Source organism: Crinia signifera, chromosome 8 (assembly GCF_055691185.1).
Source record: "Crinia signifera chromosome 8, ASM5569118v1, whole genome shotgun sequence".
NCBI lineage: Eukaryota > Metazoa > Chordata > Amphibia > Anura > Myobatrachidae > Crinia > Crinia signifera.
The window spans coordinates 150,237,172-150,259,870 of NC_139224.1; the positions used below are offsets into that span (position 1 = coordinate 150,237,172).

Below are 22,699 nucleotides of genomic sequence, written 5' to 3' on the forward strand. Positions count from 1 at the left end.
CTGCTAGAAGCACCCCAGCAGAGAGCCGCACCCAGTCGGGAAAGAAAAACCGGCCCGGGTTTTGGAAGATGCGGGGTGCTAGGATCAACACTGCAGTATGCTATGTGTGTGGATAGCATTTCACTCATAATTATCAATTATAATGGTCTAATTCATGGAGAATCAGATCTGATTACATTTCATGCTGTAGATATACATGCATGATCACGTTACCACTGCATATCTAACATGCTGTTTTATATGCCCAGTATAGACCTACAGGCCAGGTACTCACCATCGTTTAAACCAGCAGCAAAATAATGGTATGTTAATGCTTGTGGGGTTCCAATGACCAATGGTTACTCTTTTTCTTGGGAGTTTTACCTAGTACACCACCTGATCTGTTCATTGTAAGTGACTTCGGGACATCCTGCAGACCAGGTCAGGCCAAACCGGTCCTCTGGATCTACTAACGGTCCACGTTTTCCAAATCACCTAGCTGGTGCACAGCTGTAGTCATTACCAACTGTCACATTTTCAAACCTGCTGCATTCATTCCTACTATAGATCCACAGGTTGCCTGAGACACATGACCTGTTGGTACATCTTGAGGACAGGTTTGGCCATCCATGATAGATAGTAAGCTTGTGACCTCCTACCTCCATGTCGGTTTGTTAATACCCAGTTTGTTTATCACTGTTCCAATTGTAAAGCGCAACAGAATATGCTGCGCTATATAAGAAACTGTAAATAAATGAATGAATGACCTCATTGTCACAAACACCCACTTAGACATCTTTATGCATTAAATAACTATAGTCCTAATAAGAAACATTGGTACATGTTTCCTAGAAAGGCCACAATCGGGGTAATCGTGTACCTTAACTTAAGGTACACGATTACCCCCGATGGACCAGATTTCCTTTGAAATCATGTCCATTTTGCCGGCAAAGGCAAAATCGGGTCCATCGCGTCGGTCGGGTGCATTAACATGGCACGCAACTCGACCGACGCGATGCACCCGATTTTGCCATAGGGTTCAATGTTAAAATATTTTTAACATTCTAAATCGGGAAAAAAATGGGAAATGGGCCAATATGGCCCATTTCTCATTGTATATGCCCCCCCCCCCCCATTGTGAACGTCACCCCACGATTGACGCCAATTGACGATTGACGCCAACCCGAAGCGTGGCGAGCCCGCGAGGTGCGGCGGTACGCATCCTCCGACCTTTTCATACCCCTACTATCCACGTCGGCGTGGAGTTGAGAATATAAAGTGTGGCAAGCGCAGCGAGCCCGAAGTGTGGCGAGTGCAGCGAGCCCCGCGAGGGGACGCGTATACCTGTGAAGTTATACACGTCCCCTCGCGGGGCTTGGTGGCTCGCCACACTTTATATTCTCAACTCCACACCGACGTGGATAGTAGGGGTATGAAAAGGTCGGAGGACGCGTACCGCCGCCCCTCGCGGGCTCGCTACGCTTCGGGTTGGCGTCAATCGTGTGGTGCCGTTGAGGGGGTTAAAATTGGGTTCTGGGGAGACTTTTACATTGAATCCAATGTAAAATAGGGTCCCAGGGACCCTATTCACATTTCAATCAATGTAAAAATCTGGACCATCGCGTTGGTCGCATCGCATGCGATTTGGTCGCATGCGATGCGATCGATGCGATCGATGCGATGCGACCAACCCGATTAACATCGGTGAGGCCGTTCTAGGAAACAAGTACCGAAACATTTGATAACTTGTTTGCATCTATATAATCTTTCTCGAGAAACTTATGGATGGTCTGCCGGGCACATAACCTCGTCTCTGCATACCGTGGCACCAGCATTATGGTGGCGCTGCCAGCAGATAAGGGAATTAAAATAAGCAGGAAATCAAAGGCTAACATGATATACAAGTAGCTTCCAAACGACATTTAAATGCAAACTAATGGAGACATGCACTTTTAGTTAGGTTATCCGATGTTAAAGTAAATACATTTAGTTTGGCTTTCTATTACTCCTGTGCATGGTGTCAGGATTCAGGAAGCACAGACAGAAACAATTAACAGGAGAGAAGCAGGAGCTTAGCGGCGATGCCCAGCGCCTGCAGTCACTTACAAGAAGCATTTTTGGCACCCTGCGCTCTCCTACTCAGATTTAATGAAGTTTCATGGAAATCAGGTTTCCTGACAATACGAATATGTGTTTATACAGTGGAAATTCTTTTGTGTAACTAAGCAGAAGCTCAGAACCCAGAGATCGCCGCTGTTTAACAAAACAAGAACGGCAGATGATGGTCGCTGTAACAATCCCATCACTGCAGGTTCCTCTCATGCTGTGTGTGACTCCTTTCCATAGGGGAATGGAACATAGGCCCTTATTCTGGTTCACTCGCAAAGGCAAATTCCTTCTCAAATGGACAAAACCAAAACCATGTGCACTGCAGGTGGGGCAGGTGTTACTTGTGCAAAGAGAGTTAGATTTGGGTGGGGTTTACTTCAAAGTGAGATCCATATTGCAGTGTAAAAATAAAGCAGCCAGTGTTTACCCTGCACAGAAACAAAATAACTCACCCAAATCTAATTCTCTCTGCACAAGTTACAGATGGAGCCGGGCTCCCTCTTGCTGGCGAATCGCCAGACTGTCTCCGCTGGCGATGCACCAGCAGCCCGGCGCTCCATCTGACTGAGACGTGCGTGTGTCGCACGCGCGTCTCAGTTTCCGGGCGATGGGAACCCTGTTCATCTCCGCTTCAGGGAGACGGACAATGTTAGGGGAGGCGGTGGAGACCCCGGGTGACCGCCGGCAAGCCGGCGGGGACCAGGGGGAAGCGCAGTCGGAAGGGGACGCGCGCGCATCTAGTGCGAGCGCGTCCCCTTTCGCAGAGCAGATGGCGGCTGGCGGGGGATGGTGGCTGGCGATTCTGTCGCCATCCCCTGCAAAGACAACGCCGGCTCCATCTGTACATCTGCCCCACCTGCAGTGCTCACGGTTTTGTCCATTTGAGAAGGAATTTGACTTTGCGAGTGAACCAGAATAAGGGCCACAGTGCTGGTATTTGGTTTCATGTCTGGTATACTGAATTATAGTTTATGCGTTCACATTAAACAAGCTCCGCTATATCTTATACCAAGACCTGCGCAATTCATGTTATCACACCCCTACTGCTCTGCGTGTACAGAGATGGACATGCTAGTCTTGGTATACATATCATGTACAACACTTTTATTGGCAAGCTGCTCAATCAGAGGTCTGTCATTCAGGTGCCAACAGGGAGGGGTAAATCTGGTTAGGAAAAAAAACAGTTTGTATCCCTATTGCACACTGAATGAGAAATATACATATAATAATCAGATAATACAGAGATCTTGGTTGCATATATCTGCAGATATAGGGTTAAGCCCCCAGGCCGTACGTCAAGGCATCTCTGTCACTGGGGGTCCCTAACACTGGGTATGGAGTGTGATTCCCTCTTTGTTGGTATGGCTGGTCTGCTCCAGGGTAGCACACCCTAACACTTTATTAACATTTATGTTTTTCCCTATCACATTGTATATATTATTTTAACCACACCTTCACCTCCTTACATAGCACTTATGTGCTTCTTATTTAACACCTACTAACTTTCATTTGTGTGCTGCCCTGGAGTAGTCAGCCTGTGCCGGCATATTGGGGGCCCACACCCCAGACCCATACCCAGTGTTAGGGACCCCCAGTGACAGAGATGCCTTGACGTACGGCCTGGGGGCTTAACCCTATATCTGCAGATATATGCAACCAAGATCTCTGTATTATCTGATTATTATATGTATATTTCTCATTCAGTGTGCAATAGGGATACAAACTGTTTTTTTTCCTATACATATCATGTACCCAGGTACATCAAACCCTTCAGGCCCCGATATGCTATGACATTACAACAATGCTAAAGGGGGCACTGCCACATAATACTGTTGGAATTGTAACACCAACCATCGCAAGTCCGTGCGCTATGGGCCTAATTCAGACTTGCTCGCAGGGCAAATTTGTTCTCATGATGGACAAAACCATGTGCACTGCAAGTGGGGCAGATGTAACATGTGCAGAGAGTTAGATTTGGGTGTAATGTGTTCAAACTGAAATCTAAATTGCAGTGTAAAAATAAAGCAGCCAGTATTTACCCTGCACAGAAACAAAATAACTCACCAAAATGTAACTCTCTCTCCACATGTTACATCTGCCCCACCTGTAGCGCAGCGTGGTTTTACCAATTTTGAGAACAAATTTGGGTACTTGTTTCCTAGCATGGCGCCCACGATTTTGATCTTACGGCATCTTATACATCTCATCGCATCGCATACAATATAGTGGCATGCGATGAGATTTTTAATTGTACAAGCACCCAGATGGGTGCTTACAATGTTAAATGCACCCCCATTGTCAATGCCACCCCGAAGCGTGGCGAGCGGTGGTGGTACGGGTCCTCCGACCTTTACATACGCCCACTATCCACGTCTGCGTGGAGTAGATATTATATAGTGTGGCGAGCGCAGCGAGCCACCGAGCCCGAAGCGAGGGGACGCAGATGACTTAACATGTATTCAGCGTCCGCTCGCCTCGCTGCGCTCGACACACTATCTAAAATCAACTCCACGCCGACGTGGATAGTGGAGGTATGAAAAGGTTGGAGGACGCGTACCGCCGCCCCTCGCGGGCTCGCTACGCTTCGGGTTGGCGTTGATAGTGGGGGTGGCGTGGACAATGGGGGTGCATTTAACATTGAAAGCACCCATCAGGGTTGTACAATTAAAAAAAAATCGCATCGCATGCCATTTGCTGGCATAAGATGCTGTGCGATATTTAATTGTACAATCCGGGTCATTTACCCGATTATCGCATCGCATACCTTATGTAATGGTATGCGATGGGTGCCGTGCTAGGAAACAAGTACCCAAATTTGTTGTGACAGTCTGAATTAATGTTTTTATCACCTTCCCTAAAAATCCCCTGACAACCTTTAAGGTCTCCCCCTAATACAGAGATTCTTCAAACCTTTCAGGAAAAAAGCTACTAATGTTTAAAGTGGAGCTAAACCATACATATTAATATGGTCAAATGTGGATCTTCAGAGCACCAGATGAATATTTACGTTCTGCATTGTCAGCCTTGATTGGTGACCTACTAAGATTTGCTCTTTCAAACTTGGCAGCAATATGACATATGTACGAACAGCATTATATGGCACATAAAAATAAAAAAAATACTTTGTACAAGATGCATATGCTGCACATGGCAGCAATAGGCAACAGCTGGGCACTAGGGTCACACGTGGCCCTAAGCTCCTTACCTCTTATGTTATTACAAATATGGGGTCTATTTCTTTGATGAAATATATGGCAATAACATATTACCAGGACTTATTGTGGCTTTCCAAGGGATAAGGGGTCACCCATGTAGGAACTAAAGTGTATAAGGTTACTGACCACTGCTCAGAGGCATTTTATTTTACTACACAGGTCAGTCATGGTGGGCAGTCATAGAAATATCGCAGCATACTACCACTGAAAGGTTTTGGGGAAAAGAATAATAATAGAAAAAGCATATAAACCTTGTTTTTTAATATTATCTAACCAACATAAAAAGGATTTTTAATAGAAAATGATTGCGAAGCCTTTTTCATTCCATGTTTTTGTGATCACCTTAATCTTCAAATGCCATAAATGCTTTTAATAAAAATCGATCTAATGAGATGTAAATGTAATGTAATCTAAGGTAATGTAAGTCAGAACAACAGCTCTAAGAGCGAGAACAGCGACTATCGCTGAATTCGATTTTAAATGTTGTACAAAAGCCACCGCGCTCTGAGGCTGAACCTTAACCCTCTAGAAAACAAGAGCTCTCCCTCTAGAATAGAAAGTGTTAAGTCAAAAGTGGTTACCATTTTCTGAATTACTGGAACTATAAAAGGACACTCTACACAAGCTGGCGCTGAATGTCACCTGAAAAGCAATCACAAAAGGGCTCTGTCTTGGCTTATCTTCGGGCTCTGTCACTACGGCAACCAGCCGGTGAAACGCATCCCACATTCGCGTATTGGCGGATCCCAAAGAAGCCGGGGCTAAGGAGGCATGTGAAGCCTGGCAAAGATTGACTGCATTAATACATTAGCAAATACTGTGAAACACTGGATAAATGTCAGCAATTATGGCGAGAAGCATCTAATAACGTTATCCATTGCCTGTCAAACCCTCGCGAGGTTTGATGTACGGCTGCCACTCAAAGCCTCTCTGTAATTTTATCTCTTTTAGACGCCCCGGTCTTCTGCTTTTGGATTTAGTATTTTGAAAAGTAATAAAGTCGGAGGTTGCTCATTCTGTGCTGAGCACAACAGTCAATAGAACCAACAGAGAGGAGAGAACTGTACTTCCCACGCTCGGGTCAACAGCGAGGACTTTGCTACTGACTAACAAGTAGCTGGGGACAGCAATGGTGGAGAGCGCGGTTCACATGGTTTACTGAAATATTCCCTGAGGCCATTTAGGGCCCCCATATTGCACGGGGTGATGCAGCAACCCCGTATTAAACACACTGTACATGGGTAAAATGTAATACTATGGCATTATAGATACGGCGATATTATATCCAGCTCTATATCCAGTTTCTCTATACCTTCTACTAAGCACAGATGCATTATAAAACGGTGCAATAAATTTTGTCTAATGGTAATAAGATTGGATATATTATACACTGTAATACCAGATTACACAGTAGAGAACACAGCAGTCTTTGTTAACATTATTTCTAGATCAAACTACATGTATGTCCTCTTCTCTTGGTAAGATCTTCAAAGCCATCTTGTCTTAAAGCCACAGACCATTAATCTAGATAGAACAATGTCCGGCATATTTATACATATTTCCTGCAGATTCAAATAGCCGCAGTGTTCAGATCAGGGTAGTTAAACATCACTAACCTTCCCAACACTATCTGGGCACAGTTATAGTTATACCAACTATGGGGCATCATGGATGGTGTAATGGTTAGCATTACTGCCTCACAGCACTGAGGTCATGGGTTCAATTCCCAACATGGCCCTAACTGTGCGGAGTTTGTATATTCTCCCCACGTTTGCGTGGGTTTCCTCCGGGTACTCTGGTTTCCTCCCACAATCCAAAAATATACGGGTAGGTCAACTGGCTCCCAACAAAATTTAACCCTAGAATGTCTTTGTGTGCATGTACATGTGGTAGGGAATATAGATTGTAAGCTCACTGGGGCAGGGAATGATGTGAATGTTCAACTAGTGCTGCGGAATATGTATGCGTTATATAAGAAACTGTTAATAAATAGATAATATAAGGGATACATAGAAATGTGTGTGTGTGTGCGTTATATATACAGACGCTCAATTAGTATGGTGATATCACTCAGGTGCGTGAAAGGGAGGGGTAATTCTGAATAAGAAAAAATAAATGGACTGGAAAAAAAAAGCTAAGGGGATCATCTGGAAGGAAACCCGTCATGGGTCAAGTAACCATACTTGCCTTCCCCTCGCTCCTCCACTACCCCCAACGCTTACCCTAAATTTAACCCCTCCCTTTAAGAAGATTGAAGCTTCTAAGTACCTAAATCCCCTCCCCGCAGCCAAACCCTTACCCACCCAGTCTGACCCCTAACCTGGGATGCTGGATGTCTGACCCCTAACCAATCAGGATGCTGGATGTCTATATTCCAGCATCAGCATCCTGATCCTTTGGGTTTTTATTGGCTGTCGGCACTTCAACATCCTGAAATCTGCTGTCTGCATCCCAACTAGAATGCCTGGAAACGTGCAGTTACAGACATGGTGTAAGTAGTTCACTCTGAAACTTACAGCTAACTATTCATGGGATCTTGTACCCAAAAGGCTATTTATACAGGTATACTAAAGGGATGTTAATATATGCTCATAAAAAAAACAAGCTCCTGTGTCCGTTAACAGATATCCTTATAGATGGCGAGTTCTGAGTAATGGCAATCAACCATTATTAAAGAAAAAAGCCACCAACGAATTCACTTGTGCATTATTTACAGCAGCCAATGAAATCACATTTGTGCATTATTTAAAAGCAACCAATAACTTTACTTGGAGCAACGACAATCACACAACTTAAAAACAACCTACGCCTTAACTGGAAAGCTATGACATCACAGTGGCAAATAGTGTAGGCCTATCCATCCATCATCCATTGATATTACTTTAGCCCCCCATACACACAAGCTGATGGGGGCCGTGGCCATCCAATATTGTCAGCATACACTTAACGATATCGGCTGACGATAACATTTAGTGACATCACCGGGAGACATCAAACATCGTTGACGACACACAGGAGCGCGCATCGTTAACGATATTGAGTGTTCACACTAGACAATATAGTGAACAATATCCATCAGAAGCCCCTTTCTGAGCAATATTGTGCACAGTATCCCCTAGTGTGTATGGGGCTTTAAGTTAAAAGATAGGTTTTTGAGAATGAATAATGTGGATTGATATTGTATGCACTGTAAAATATCTTAAAATGATACGGTTTTTATTATTTTGATGAAATAGTCCTCTATTACCGTTTGTCCAATTTACACAAAATGCCTAAATGCTACATAAAATAAAGTCATGTAAATAGCAGTGCCCTTTAATAATGCATCGTTGTCTAGTTTAATTTTGTAAAACATATTTCAGAACAATCAAACAATAAATGAGTCACTTCACACCTGCGTGTAGCAACTCGTTTAGTTACAAAAGGTGTAATTGAACTCTAACATATTTCACGCATCACAAATCGTTAATTGAATTTTCATTGGGGGGGGGAGGTGGGGGGGTGGAGCACTTTCAGAAAGCTATACAAGCAAACAGTAGCTTGTTGACAAAACAACATTCCAGTAGACGGCTAATGATTGAGGAGTACACTATTTGAAATATAACATTTTCTATAGGTCACACTTAATACTGATCCAAAAGTTTTCAGTGTATTTTGTTGAGAATGTAGGCATGCTTCTCATGTCGTAATTGGCCACGTCACCATTCATCATGGCAAATGGAGGTAGGGTTAGGGGAGATTTAAAGAAAAAGGGCTTCAGAGAAAGGGTGGAATCGTCTCCTGGCAGAAGTGGTAGAGGCTAAGGGGGGTATCCAATGTCCGTCCATATTTCCGACAGTCGGAATTAGCGTCAAAAATCTATTCAATGCTGCTGTTGTTGGACACATTGGAGCCATGCAGATTTGATTTTGTTTTAAAAGTCGAATCTGTATGGTCGAAAACAGCTGCTGGATTGTGGAAATGTTGCCCGTTTTAGACAATCCATGGCCATTTCGACAGCCGGAAGATTGAATACCGACTGTCAAATTGGCCGGGATTCTGTTAGGACATTGCAACATTCAGAATCTCAGATTGAATAACCCCTTAGTATCTAAAAGGTTGAGATGGTCTTAAAGGATAAGAAAAGAAAAAAAGGACATACTTGTTGGGTCAAGTGATTCGTTATCTGCCGCCAAATTCCATTTTTATGTTTCTATGACAGTAATGTTAACAAAAAAAACGTTCCTGGTGGTCCATTGGTGACTTCAGTAATGTGGTGATGACTACTTCCAGCATCCAGTGGTAAATAACTCCAGTAACCCTTATACTACCACTATCCTCTAACCTTGCCCCCTAGTGCCTTACCCTAACAACCCCATCCACCAGTGCTTTCCCCTCACCCTCCATTGCCCTACCCCAATACTTGGTGTCTATCCTTAAAACTCCCCTCCAGGTGCCTACCCTAAAGGTGCGTACACACGGGCATTTATCGCTGGCAATATGGTCGCTCAGCGATTTGAGTGTGCACCGGCTATAAATCGCCGGGTGCGCGGTCCCGTTTTTAGCCCCCTTATGATCGCTGGTTGCAGGAGCTTGCAAGCAAACTCCTGCAACCAGCTGATTCCCTCTCGGCTCCCCCGGCAGAGGTTCCCTTTCATCAGCGACCATCTCTGGTCACTGATGAAAACGGGACATTGAGCGATATATTGCTCAGCAATATATCACCCCTTGTGTACACAGCTTCATCCTAACCTCCCTTCCACAACATAACCGTCAGCACTCTGAGTTTGTCCGGAAATATCACATGTGGACATGATGACTGCATGCATGAAATGGATCATTTGTATTATTTAGCCACCTTGTTCTCTGGTTCTCGATCCTTGTTAAATGCCAGCAGGTCAAATATATAAATGATAGAGGAGTGATACAAATGTAAATAAATAAAAATGTAAAAAAAAAATAGCTTATCACAGCAATCCTCTTCTATTCAATATTAGAGGAACCCTAATATTTTTTGTATTATTTAAGTTACTCCCCTGCATGAAAACTTCTGTGCGGATACAATTATAATGTTATTCTTCGCAAAGTGCAACGTGTGCTTAGCATTGAGTAGGATGCCGAATACAGTCTGAAGAACCTGATTGGATAAGAAGAATTATCACTTTGAGGGTGAATAAAATAAGTGGATTAAGGTATCAGGTTGAATAAAATACATTTAAAAAGTCCTGAAAACAATTTAAACTATCCTAGATAATTAGAACACATGCTACAATAACGATGGCCACCTGATTTCAAGGAATAATTGCAAAGCAGCATTACAAGAGCCTACACTCAGTACAAAGACACGGTTGGTTACAAAAAGTGATAAGTCTACGGGGATTAAAATAAACATCATCTTTAATTAGACCAGGCATATTAATTCACAGTGTTAAAATTATTCCTTCACTAAATAAACCAAAAAGTGCCCTTGTTAATGTGCAAAATTAGATTTCAAGGGGGGGGGGGGGGGGGGGCTGTTCTCTGTGTGAATCTCAGCTTTACTGTCACAGCATGAAAACATTCTTTAGGCGTGCGTGCGTGCCCCCCCCCCCCCCCCCCCCCCCCCCCACCCCCATGGAAATCTGTTACTGACAAGCACCAGATTTCAATGCAGCGAGGATGGTTGGTTGTTATCTCCGATGGGAAACGCAGTCACAGTTATTTTTTAAAATGTTTTCGAACAGGTTTATTACATAAAATGTGAGACTAAATGATCTGCTTAAACTAGATTACATAGGCCCTAATTCAGCTTTTTTTAGCAAAATGGACAAAACCATGCTGCACGAGAGTGTTAGGTTTTGGTAAGTTATTTTGTTTCTGTGCAGGGTAAATACTGGCTGCTTTTTTCTTACACTGCAATTTAGATTTCAGTTTGAACACCCCCCACTCAAATCTAACTCTCTCTCTGTCCATGTTACATCTGCCCCAACCGCAGTGCAGCATGGTTTTGTCCATTTGCTATTAAAGCAGCTTTTTGCGCTCCAGTCTGAATCAGGCCCGTAGATACAAAATAGGCAGTAGCAGAAGATCATCTCTTAACGGCAGTGCTCTAAAAGAACTAATTATTAAAAGAATAGCTGAATAGCCAAATACAGAGCTGACCACAGGAGTAATGGTTCTTTATTATCGTGTATAAGAAGGATGTTGGACAAAGGGGGCATTCAATTAAGGATTCCAACTGTCGCTATCTCGGGCAGTTTTCGGTCAGCTCGACTAACTTCACAGGCGGAATTCAATTTTCCGACTGTCGGAAAGTGGGAGTGTTGGCGAAAACGGCCACGGATTGTCAATAAATGGCCACGAATTAATCAATCTACTGCCGTTTTTAACAAAACATATCCGACTTGTTTTAAAGTCGGATCTGTTTTGTCGTAATCGGCCTTCAACCCTGTCGGAAACGGCAGCATTGAATAGGTGAGGGCCTCCATTTCCACTATCGGAAATAGTGACCAGGATTGAACACTGCCCTTAGGGGTTCTATGATACATGGGTTTCATATGAAAACGACTGGAAACTCTTGCGGCCTGATAGAAGGGAATAATGTGTCAACAGTTAAAGTGACCGACTCAATTAACAGCCGGCATTAGGACCTGGAGCTATTCAATGACTGTCTGCGGTAAGCACGCGGCTGACCCCAAGCGTGCACTTAATGTGAATTTCTGCACGCACCGGAGGGAATATTTGTTCTTCCGGGGGCGATAACCGCATAGCTCCAAGCACTTAACAATGACTTACCTAAGAAATAACGGATTCCCTCCGGACACGTAATTTAGCTACAACATGTGCAGGAAGCTGGCTTGACCTTATGCAGGAGGCCACAAATTCACTAGGCACTTACGCCGTTACTGGTCAAGTCCGAGGTGCACTGGGAACAGCATAACGACTAAACCAACATTCACAAACCACTATCCAGGCTGCGCCGCATGCAGAGCACACAGGAAGCAGACACTATGGTTTAAACCAATATTCGTCCAGACTAGAAACATGTCCGGTTCCACCGTGTATAAGTGTCAATTACCCTTTAAGGTGTAATCTGGCTCAAGGGAGAAGAAATCGATAAGAAAATATCTGAATGTGTTTTGATTAGTCTACGCCCATCTAGTACAAAAAAAGAGCAGGACCCCGATAGTCTTAACCCATTGTGCTATTACCCCCACAGCCAGAAGTGTCTTCTCCTTGCTGGAAGGTTCATGTCTGCAGAACGGATGACACCTCTGCCGTACAGAAGTTAGTAAATGCTCCGCAGCGTGCTAACAATCACATGATTATATTTGTTCTGCCCTACCGTGCCTGTCATCACATCACAGCTAGAGAGAGGGCTGACATTCACATGTCCCCAGGATCACCGCAGGTTATAGTTACAACTGTTGATCCAGCGGCTAATTTTTCAACAATCAGTCTCATTGCAGGGAGCCAGGAACTGCTCTCCGCTGGGTATGGTAAGTGCTATTATTTCCACAACAAGTTTGATATATGAAATTAAAAGCATTTTGCTCTGTAACAATGGGGCCAATTCAGATCTGATTGCACGGCCGTGACAATCGCTCCGTTAGAGTGAAATCCCGCTGTGCAAATTAATACGCTCGCTGTGAGATTTGGTGCGTAGGGCTACAAATAAATTTGCAGCCGAGTGAATGTGTCCAAACCCCATTGTAACATGCCCAGTGTAAAAATCATTAGACGGTGAGCCTAAGTCAGAGTAGCCAGAGCCGTACTCGGTGGTGCGATGGAAAAAGGCATATCCGGCCTGGAGCTGACGGCACACACCCTCCCCTAAATCGGCCAGCCACGCCTAGAGCTTTCCCGGACACTCCCAGCATTTTCCTAGGCACCAATGCTTTCTTAGCACTCCTGTCAATCAACTTAAGAACGGCTTGCGAATGAAAAAAAAAAGTAGCTAGATTACTACAGGCTGTACGGCCATGCGGTCAGGTCTGAATTAGCCCAAATGTCCCTTGGGGTTATACACTTCTTACTACTGTAGATGTGACTTAAGGTATTAAAAGGAGACCTCAGGTGTACCCGGCATTAGCCAACACTGTATAGGTCTCTGGCGTAGAGTGCTGTAATTACAAGACTTCTTTTCTCACCCATGTATGTGATGAAGATGCGGTTTATAGCCCCCTACATGTGGGCAGCCGAGGAACCAAGCAGAGGTTTATGAAATGAGAACACCACAATGTTTGAACTGGGGACAATGACAGTGACAGAGACGTCCCAACTGACTGGCGCTTCAGACTAGGTTCAAGATGTCCCAACAGACTGACTTGTGATGACAGGTTCGCATTTATCGGACATTATTTTAGGTCTCAAGCCTAAAATGAACCTGCCACCTATAGATTCACCATTGTTCTTCCGCAATTTAGAGGGCTCTCCGTTGGCAGCCTAGAACCAGCACTCTACATCGCACAATGCACAAACCAATACTACAGGGGACCACTTACAGTGTCGCTCTGAGCAGATGCAGGCCAGCCTTCCCACAACTGATGACGGACAGGGATGCTGGTCAGGTCATACACGTTTCTTTTTACCTAGAACATAAAGACAAAGTGATGTTGTTAGCAGGAAATTGTTGCCATAGGATACAAAGCTCAGATAGAAATAGAACAGCAAGAAATACTCTTATTTACAAAGCGCCAACATATAACACAAGAAATGTTGAGAGAATTGAATCAAAAAGATGTGATATACAATGACATGTAACAGAAGGTACTAATTCAATTCCTTATATGGTGGAAATAGTTAAAGTACTGAGCTATCAGCTCCTGCCTGCCACGTTAAAGGCTGTGTTTGAAAAAGGCAGTTAGGAGGTGATTGGCTGGTACATCATCACTCTCCATGGCTTAGTACATATGCAGAGAAAAAGCTGAAAAGTATATTACTATTCGTGTGATTTGCAGTGCATGGTACTACAGAGTGCGCATCAGCTTCTATTTTCTCTTTCTTTGTGGAACTGCAAGTCTGCATGATAGCACCTCTCATTATAATTGTAATTAGGGTGCGTGATCCATTGTCCCCCTCTCCCTTAGTACATATGCCCAATGCCGGGGTGACATAAGAATGCATCTTTCATTGCATACAAACACAAGATTCCTGATCACAGTCTTCACACAAGAGCTATCAAATAGGAGTACATTTTATTATTTATGGGGTAAAAAGAAAACGAAGGCTGAATACAGACATCTTCCTATGCACACAATGGAAACAACCAATCCCCTTATGACAGAGATGGTCAGATGGATGAAACCTGTGGCAATGATGATCGGCAAGCTGGCGTGGACTTGGTGTAATTGCCCTGTGCAGCAGCTAAGCCGCCGTGACTAGTGTATTTACAGAGGCAAGTTCAATGAAGTGATTGTATATAGAGAAAGGTCAACCAATATAGACCTGCTTAACCTCTACAGAATAAGGAACACTAGGGACCTGTCATTGACAGAGATGCTAGGACCAAAGGGGACACACACACTGATCACCCCACCGCCCCACATTCCTAGAAGAATAAGGAACAAGGCATACCTCTGAATGGGGCATCGTGCTGATATAATCTGCAGAGGGACCAGCACTGGGGCTGATGCGCTATATTCCTTAGGTGATGGGAAAGATACGCAGTGGTGACATTTGCAAACATAGCTAACGAAATCTACTAGGAATGCGGTCATTAGGTCGACAAGCATTCGGTCGACATGAGACAAGGTCGACAGATCATTAGGTCGACACATGCATTAGGTCGACATGGTGGTTTTCACTTTTTTTGAGCCGACATGTGCCGACAGGCGGTATTTCATGCCCTACCATCCACTAGGGCAGACATGGACAACCTGTGACTCTCCAGCTGTTGTCAATCTACACATCCCAGCATGCACTGCCACAGTTTTAGCATTCCCTAATAGGCAAGGTATGCTGGGACTTGTAGTTTCACAACAGCTGGAGAGCCGCAGGTTGCCTATGCCTGCACTAGGGCATGGTGGGAGAATAAAATAGTGTGCCGAGCCTAGCGAGGCACCGCGCCTGAAGCATGGTGAGAGAAGCGGTGCACTTTATCCTGTGTCCAGGTTGACTGTGTCGAGATTCGGGTAAAAAAAACAGTGAAAACCCCATGTCGATCTTTTGACTGTCAACCTAGACCAGTGATTTTAAACCTTTTTACCTTGCGGCACACTAAATAAGATTTTTAAATTGCCAAGGCACACCATGAGATCACCACAGGGCAAAACACATTGGCCCCCACAGGAAAAAAAAAAAAAACTATTGGCCCCCCATATAATGCTGCTTTCCCACTGCCTACCCGGGTAAAGACCCGTTTTTTTTAAACGGGTCTTTACCCGGGTAAGAGCCACAAAGACCCTTTCCCACTGCAGCTTTTAAACAGTAAATTACTGTTTAAAAGCAGTAAATGTCCCATTCACACTTACCCGTGTAAACCACAAAGCAACACGTTTAAACTCTCTAGTAAACCTTGCCTGTCATTAAAAACATCACATGCACCAATCATGTTCTTAACCTTTATTATTATTTCTAAATACCGTTTAAAACCCTTTCCCATTGCCAAAAAAACGGCTCTTACATGGTAAAAACACTGCTTTTTACCCGGTTAACAAATACCGGTATTTGTTACCCAGGTAAAGCAACCTGGAGCTTTCCCACTGCAGCTCTAGCCGTTTAAAAAGGCTAAAAAAACGGCATTTTACCGTGTAAAGCCTGCAGTGGGAAAGGGGCATAAAACACAATCACACTGGTCCCCACAGGTAACAAAAATAAAATACATTGTCCCTTTACATGAAAAGAAGAGACCAGTAAATAACAGTTGAACTGATGGTGGCTGTAAACTGGTTTGGGCATCTCTAGATCTGGAGGCGCACTTGAGAACAACTCAAGGCACAGGAGTGTGCCACGGCACAGTGGTCGAAAACACTGACCTAGACCATGTCAAGATAATGCTTGTGTTGACCTAATGACCTGTGGACTTGTGTCAAGTCGACCTAGACCCTTGTCGACCTTTCAACATGTCGACAAGGTGGTGTCGACCAACTTATGGTCGACCATATGACCCGCACCCATCTACTACTACAGACATCACATTTTTGACAAATGAAAGCTTATTGTTCTTATTGGGACTGATTCAGATAAGGATGTAAATGCAGTCTCTACTGTGAAAGCCGACCTGCGGAAATATGGCGATGCCATGTGCAGACAGACGGCACCCAGCGGCGTCTCAGGTCGGCCATTCATTAATAAAAGATGCAATATCGAACTTTGGATCAACCCCATAGATGCAGAGAAGGTCGGTCTTACCTAATATAATGGAGACTACAAACGAATCAGCGGTCGCTGCCTGGGACACTCCCAGAAAACTGATGCGACGTGCCTGCATTATAGAAGTCACCTCGCACAACCTGTCACTACCTCTCAACCACTTTTTGTGAATGCATTCTCGCGGTGTCTGTCATTGCTAATCAATCACATGACGCATGTGCAGGGTAAAAAAAAAAAAAAGTCTCTACGCTGCGCAAACATCGGTAGTGTGTCTACCTTGGAATCAAACATGAACTCACATAGCATCAAATAGTGTTCATTCTAGCTCCCTGCATCTTTCAAAACCTGTGCAGTTCCACTTCCTTGCCTGTGGTGTCGCTGTCTCCTGTGGTGCTTCTTGCGCCGTCTTGTCTGTATGTCAGCACCAATATGCAGACCGTACTTGTATTAAATGCACCACAGCAGAGAGCACCACCCGGGGCAGGGAAGAGGAACTGCATGTGTTTTGAAGGATGCAGGGTTCTAGAATGAACACTACTATATTCATGCTAACATGCGCTAAAAAGGGAGCGACACTGAGCAGAATACCAGGTGTGGTACAAAGCGTTGACATTACACAATGTGGATATTTGCGTTCGGCTTTTACCTGATCACTGGACTAGGAGTATACGCAGCCTAGCGAACAGGGCTGAATCAGGCCCAACGTCTCCTTTAAGCGAGCATGTCATTGTTTCTGGCTATACTGCTGCCTCTGTTGGTCGGATTGCATTACACCCCATCAGCCGGTAACCAGCTTTCCATACAGTATCCACAGAAATATGAGAGATGGAAATACCAGCAACTCAATATGTTTTTGTCCCTTGCGCACACCTGTGAAGCTCCCTCCTTGGTCATCTGTGATTATTTCATTAGTTTTGGGCAATCAGGACTCAAGAGAGGGATTAACACCAATCCCCACTTCAGCGGCTGCAGCAGCTCTCCCCTAATACCACCTTACAGCGGAGGCACGGAACAGTCAGGCTGCTCGCTATTCATCACACTGATATTAATGAGAACTTGAAAGCTAATCTCTGCCCCGTGTTTTGGGATATATATTTTACATTTGTAATGACTGTTACTCCCACGGGGAATTGCTGGAACACTTACAAATATGAGAGTTTATTTATTCATCAATGGATGCAAATTTGGTACGAAAAATGTGTAAATCAACTCTTCAGTATTTATTAGAATGGGAAAGAACAAAACGGACACAAAAGAAACACAATTGTCTTGTCAACACCAGACAACTCGTCAACTTAAAAAGTTGTCAATGCTGGGCATCTATTTAAGGTTTGCAATGGGGAAAAAACATTACATTGATCAACAACAACATAGAGACAGGACGTATGTGCACTTTATTTTTGTTTAAGGTTTAAAAAAAAATTGGTACATATTGGACTTATATGTACATACACACACAAAAAATTAAATTTATAAAATTCTAAGAGAATATGATAATTACCCATATAAGTCAAGTAAGCGATTAAATATTTCCTAATATAAAGGTTATGAGTTTTCAAAATAATTTTGTAAACAAAAACAAAAAATTCCACAAAAAAGGTCTTTTTTGTAACTTACTGGCTATAACAACTGAAGAATCGCGTCCGCTCATCTAGCAACTCCTTCGAGACTTTTCCCATTCATTGTAAACATATACATCGACGATAATTATATATAAATATCTACAAAATATATCCATTCCGTAAACACATGTGGGAAACAAACAGGAAGCATTGGCTCATATATTCGTGACATAGCGTTTCTGTATATCCAGCAATGTGACAGCTGCAACAATTGAGACAATGACAATGTAATAGAAATATGAATGTAGGAAGGAATCCAACGTAAAACACTGTGGAAGGGGAATATGAATACATAGTGGATCATTTATCAAAGCGTGGGAAGAGATAAAGTACTAGCCAAGCAGCTTTTATATTTAACAGACTTTGGGACCGATTCAGACAGGTCCGAATTCAGTTTTCCATGGTAGGGGGGTCTGCGCATGTGCAGACCCCCTGTGCGAACCCCTTCGGCGACCATCACACTTGCCGATGCGTTCACACGGACAGGGGCATTCCCACTCCCCGTTGACCCTCCCTCCCTGCCAGCCGATGATATCAAACCGATATTAACGGCCGTCAGATCAGACCATGTGTACACACCATTAAACTATATTTCTGTGGGATTTTGACTATACTAGAATACTGAACTGGATACAATATAGCCAAAATTGGGTTGACTGCAAAGCATTTTTTCTTGAGATGCCGACTCCAAGCTGTATACACACTGTGCGATTTGTGCTAACTTTTCCTCTGACTCTGGGACAGATGCATTAAGCCTGTAGAAGAGATAAACTGGAGATAGGTGTGAAAGGCGATAAAGCACCAGCCAATGAATCGCACCGCGTGTATACACCTTCAAAGCCCCAATCACACCGCGTGTATGCACCTTTAAAGTTGAACTACGGGATATGGTGAAGGTGGAAGAAACAGAAAAACGAATCTTACTACCAACTGTCTCCCGAAAAAAAGGTTGTGGAGCGCTAGAGCGCTTACTACCAACTGTCTCCCACTGTAGAGTCCTTGGGTTACTCTATAAAGCCCATTTATCTTCGGACATAGTAGCCAGGCTCAAACTCCAACTATATCTGGAGACTGTGTAGCTGCAGAGGGGGTGTGGAGCCATGTAGACCAATACGAAGCCACAAGAGGGCTGGTTAGAATCTTGGATAGGATAAAAACTGATTATATATGTTTGTTTAGGAGACAGCCAACACCATGAGCTAGTTCTATATTGTAACAAACTCACAGAAAAAGGCAGAACTTGAAGATGACATTTATAATAATTACTGTAAACAGAACTTATATGTACAGTTTCTTGCTGCTACTAGGCTGGTTTACAACTAATTTGGTGGCAAGTTGGTGTCAGGGGAAACAAAATGACGGTCAACCATGATCAACATCTGCGGATGCATGGCAAATTGTTTAATCACAACTAGAAATTAAAACTAGATGTGTCCTATAGGAAACTACTGTTCTGCCTGTCCGCTAATCATTCAGATTTGATTGATATGTTGAGCCTTCAAAAATATGCACCACTACTAAATAGATCGCTAGTTGGCCCGTGCAAAAATTTTGCTTGCAAATGAAATGATTAATTTAGTACTTCCTCATCTTTGCGGCCACTGCTATGCCAGTTACGTTAGCCGCTATTCTGAAAGCAATTGCTGAGGTCTGGCCACCTGTCTCCAACAACAAAAGGTACTTTCACACCACCACCCTGTATCCACGCCACCATGTATTACCTGTAGTAAAGTTGTTGCGAGCTACCGAGCCAGAAACGTGGTGAAGGAAGCAAGCCTGCGAGGGGACGATTACGCTATGTAAGTTCCATAGCGTAAGCGGTGGCCGCAAAGATGAGGAAGTACCATTAATTTTATAGCGAGGTTGGGGGTTTGCAGTAGGATGAAAGAAGAACCAGTTTATTTGTAGCCATTACGAGTAGCCGAGTAAAACTGATCATCTTAGCCGTATCGACGCATCCAGGGAAAGAACAATAGGGCCAAAAGTCCATTTTTAACTTCAATATTTAAACAAACAATACAATGTGCAATTCTAAATTAACAATTCGTCAGAAGCGGAGAACTTAATCCTTAAAATGGTACCTCATTGATCAATTTTAGTCAAGTATGAAGGGAGAAAAAGGGATCATCACCAAAAATAACCTTCTAGAAATTATATATATGATTAATCAATTGGATTGTGATTATTTTAGCCTTTACTTAAATGGCATTAGAGAGATAATGCAATCCTGCCGATTCCTTTACCACAGATACACAAACATTAAGGCAACAAATCATTACAAAGATGAAGGACCGTTTTAAATCCTTGAATCCACTGCGTAACCCTTTGAGTGCCAAGTGAATTTTTCAAATTGGGGCCAAATGTAATATGGTATGAGAAACAGAAAGTGAGAGATTTTCGGAAAGTTTTCCCATTTTTTTTAAAGTGGCAATCATTTACACTGCAAAAACAGCTTGATTTTGCCAAGGAATTGATTGACGCTTTAAAAAAAAAAAAAAAAAGGGAAAACTCTCCCCAAATCTCCCACTTTCTGATTCTCTCGCCCTATTACATTTGGCCCTAGGTGTGATAATTGCCAGGCACCTGTGCAATGTGTACCTTATATAGGAAATAAAATCTTTTTTTTTTAATAAAGTTTTTTTATTTTGCAGGTAGTAAATACAGAGCAAAGCAGCGAATCAGACATCGTGCACATGAAACAATCGGTCCAAATCAGTCAAAATAAAACATCAGAATGTACATTGCGTTCACATACAGTATTATTATTTTGCAAGAGAATACATCAACTGATTAAAAGGATGAAAGTAAATTTCACCAGTTTACTCTGACTGAGTAGCCATCTTATTTCTGTTTTTTAGATTATATATTTAAAGAGACAAACAATAGAGGAAAGAAAAGGAAAGAAAAAGAGAAAGAAGTAAATGGAAAGTAGAGAATCTTTAGTCACTAATAAGTGCGCATATTTGGGGGTTCGGTCCCACCCAGAATAGCATGTCAGTGGGCATCATAATTGCCTAGTACTCAGATGGATATCAGCCTTATGGTTATCAGCATCCACATTCCGCGCTATATATACTGGCCCTGGCTTCATCAAGTATGAGCGGAGTGCGGGGATTCCAACCACCTGCCCCATATCTTGTCAAATTTAGGAAGAGTGCCCCTAGACATGTATACGTATTTTTCATGCTGCACTGTGGTGTTAACCAGTGCCTTCCACTCCGCCACCGTGGGTCCCAGGTCAGCCATCCAGTGCCTAGCTATGACGACTTTAGCAAGGGAGCATAAGTTGGTTACATATTGACCCTCAGTGTTGTTTAATGAAGTGCTTGCTCTACTACCCAGAACACACATTTTGGGGGTCAGGGCCTGCCCAGGTATTCCAGTAGATGTTATGATCAACTTAACCGCCACCCAGAATGAGCTAACTAGGGGGCATTCCCAGAGGAGATGCCACAGGTTCCCCTGCAAAGATCCGCACTTTGGGCAGGCCGAAGAGGCCCGTCCTCCAAATTTAACCAGGGTGGATGGGGTCAGGTATGTTCTGTGCGTGATAAATATCTGAACCTGCTGAAACCTCGCGGAGACCGTGGCATGTCGTGACGAGGCCAATGTCTCCTCCCACTCCTCCTCCTCAAAGGTTCCAACATCGTTCTCCCACTTGGCCCTCAGGGCGGGAAGTGAGTCTTTATGTAAGAAGGATAATAGGAATGAATAGGCCAGAGAGATGGTTTTGACTTGTCCGAGATTGGCCAGGAATATTTTTGTTGGGGAAGCTAGTAGTTCAGGGGGACCATTGTTAAACTGGGTATTTAGGGCATGGCGTAACTGCAGGTACCTAAAGAAGTGCACCCGGGGCAACCCAAACTCCTCCCTCAACTGCTGGAAGGACTTCAGCACAGCTGCCTCATATATTTGTCCAATCGTCACCACTCCCCCAGACGACCACAGACTCCTACCCGACAAACAGGCAAGTTCAGGTAATTTGGTGGAATGCCAGAGGGGAGCTCCAGGGTCTATAGCTGTGTATCCTATCAAGGATTGGGCTTCCTGCCATATCTTGACAGCCTGGACCACCAAGGGAGGGGCGCCCCTTGGCACCCTCCCACCCAGTAATAGCTGTGTGGGTGTGATACCGGGGCATATTTGGTGTAGAAATGTGGCCGGGAGTGAACTTTGATCGGTGTCCTGCGCCCAATGCCTAAGGAGTGAGAACTGGCCAGCATAGTAATATAGTCTAAATTGTGGCAGAGCCAGGCCCCCTTCTGCCCGTGGCCTGGTAAGGGTGCTGATACTAATTCTGGGGCGTTTGTTGGCCCATACCAATGAAGACAGTAAACTATTTAGGTGTCTGAAAAAGGAGGCAGGCACGTACACCGGGGACTGATTTAGGACATACGTTATTTTAGGCTGTAGGATCATTTTAACCAAATTGACTCTACCAATGACATTCAGGGGTAACTTGGTCCATACCGACAGTTTGTCTTTAACCATGGACAGCAGCGG

General features: G+C 43.8%; 1 protein-coding gene across 1 annotated transcript in view; it reads right to left on the reverse strand.

Moving 5' to 3' along the window:
* Nucleotides 1-22,699, reverse strand: part of FAF1 (Fas associated factor 1) — a 299,655-nt gene that overhangs the window by 110,968 nt on the left and 165,988 nt on the right. The window contains exon 8 of the mRNA XM_083157375.1: nt 13,766-13,852. Within this exon, the coding sequence (XP_083013501.1) occupies nt 13,766-13,852 (87 nt within the window). The remainder of the gene's footprint in view (nt 1-13,765; nt 13,853-22,699) is intronic.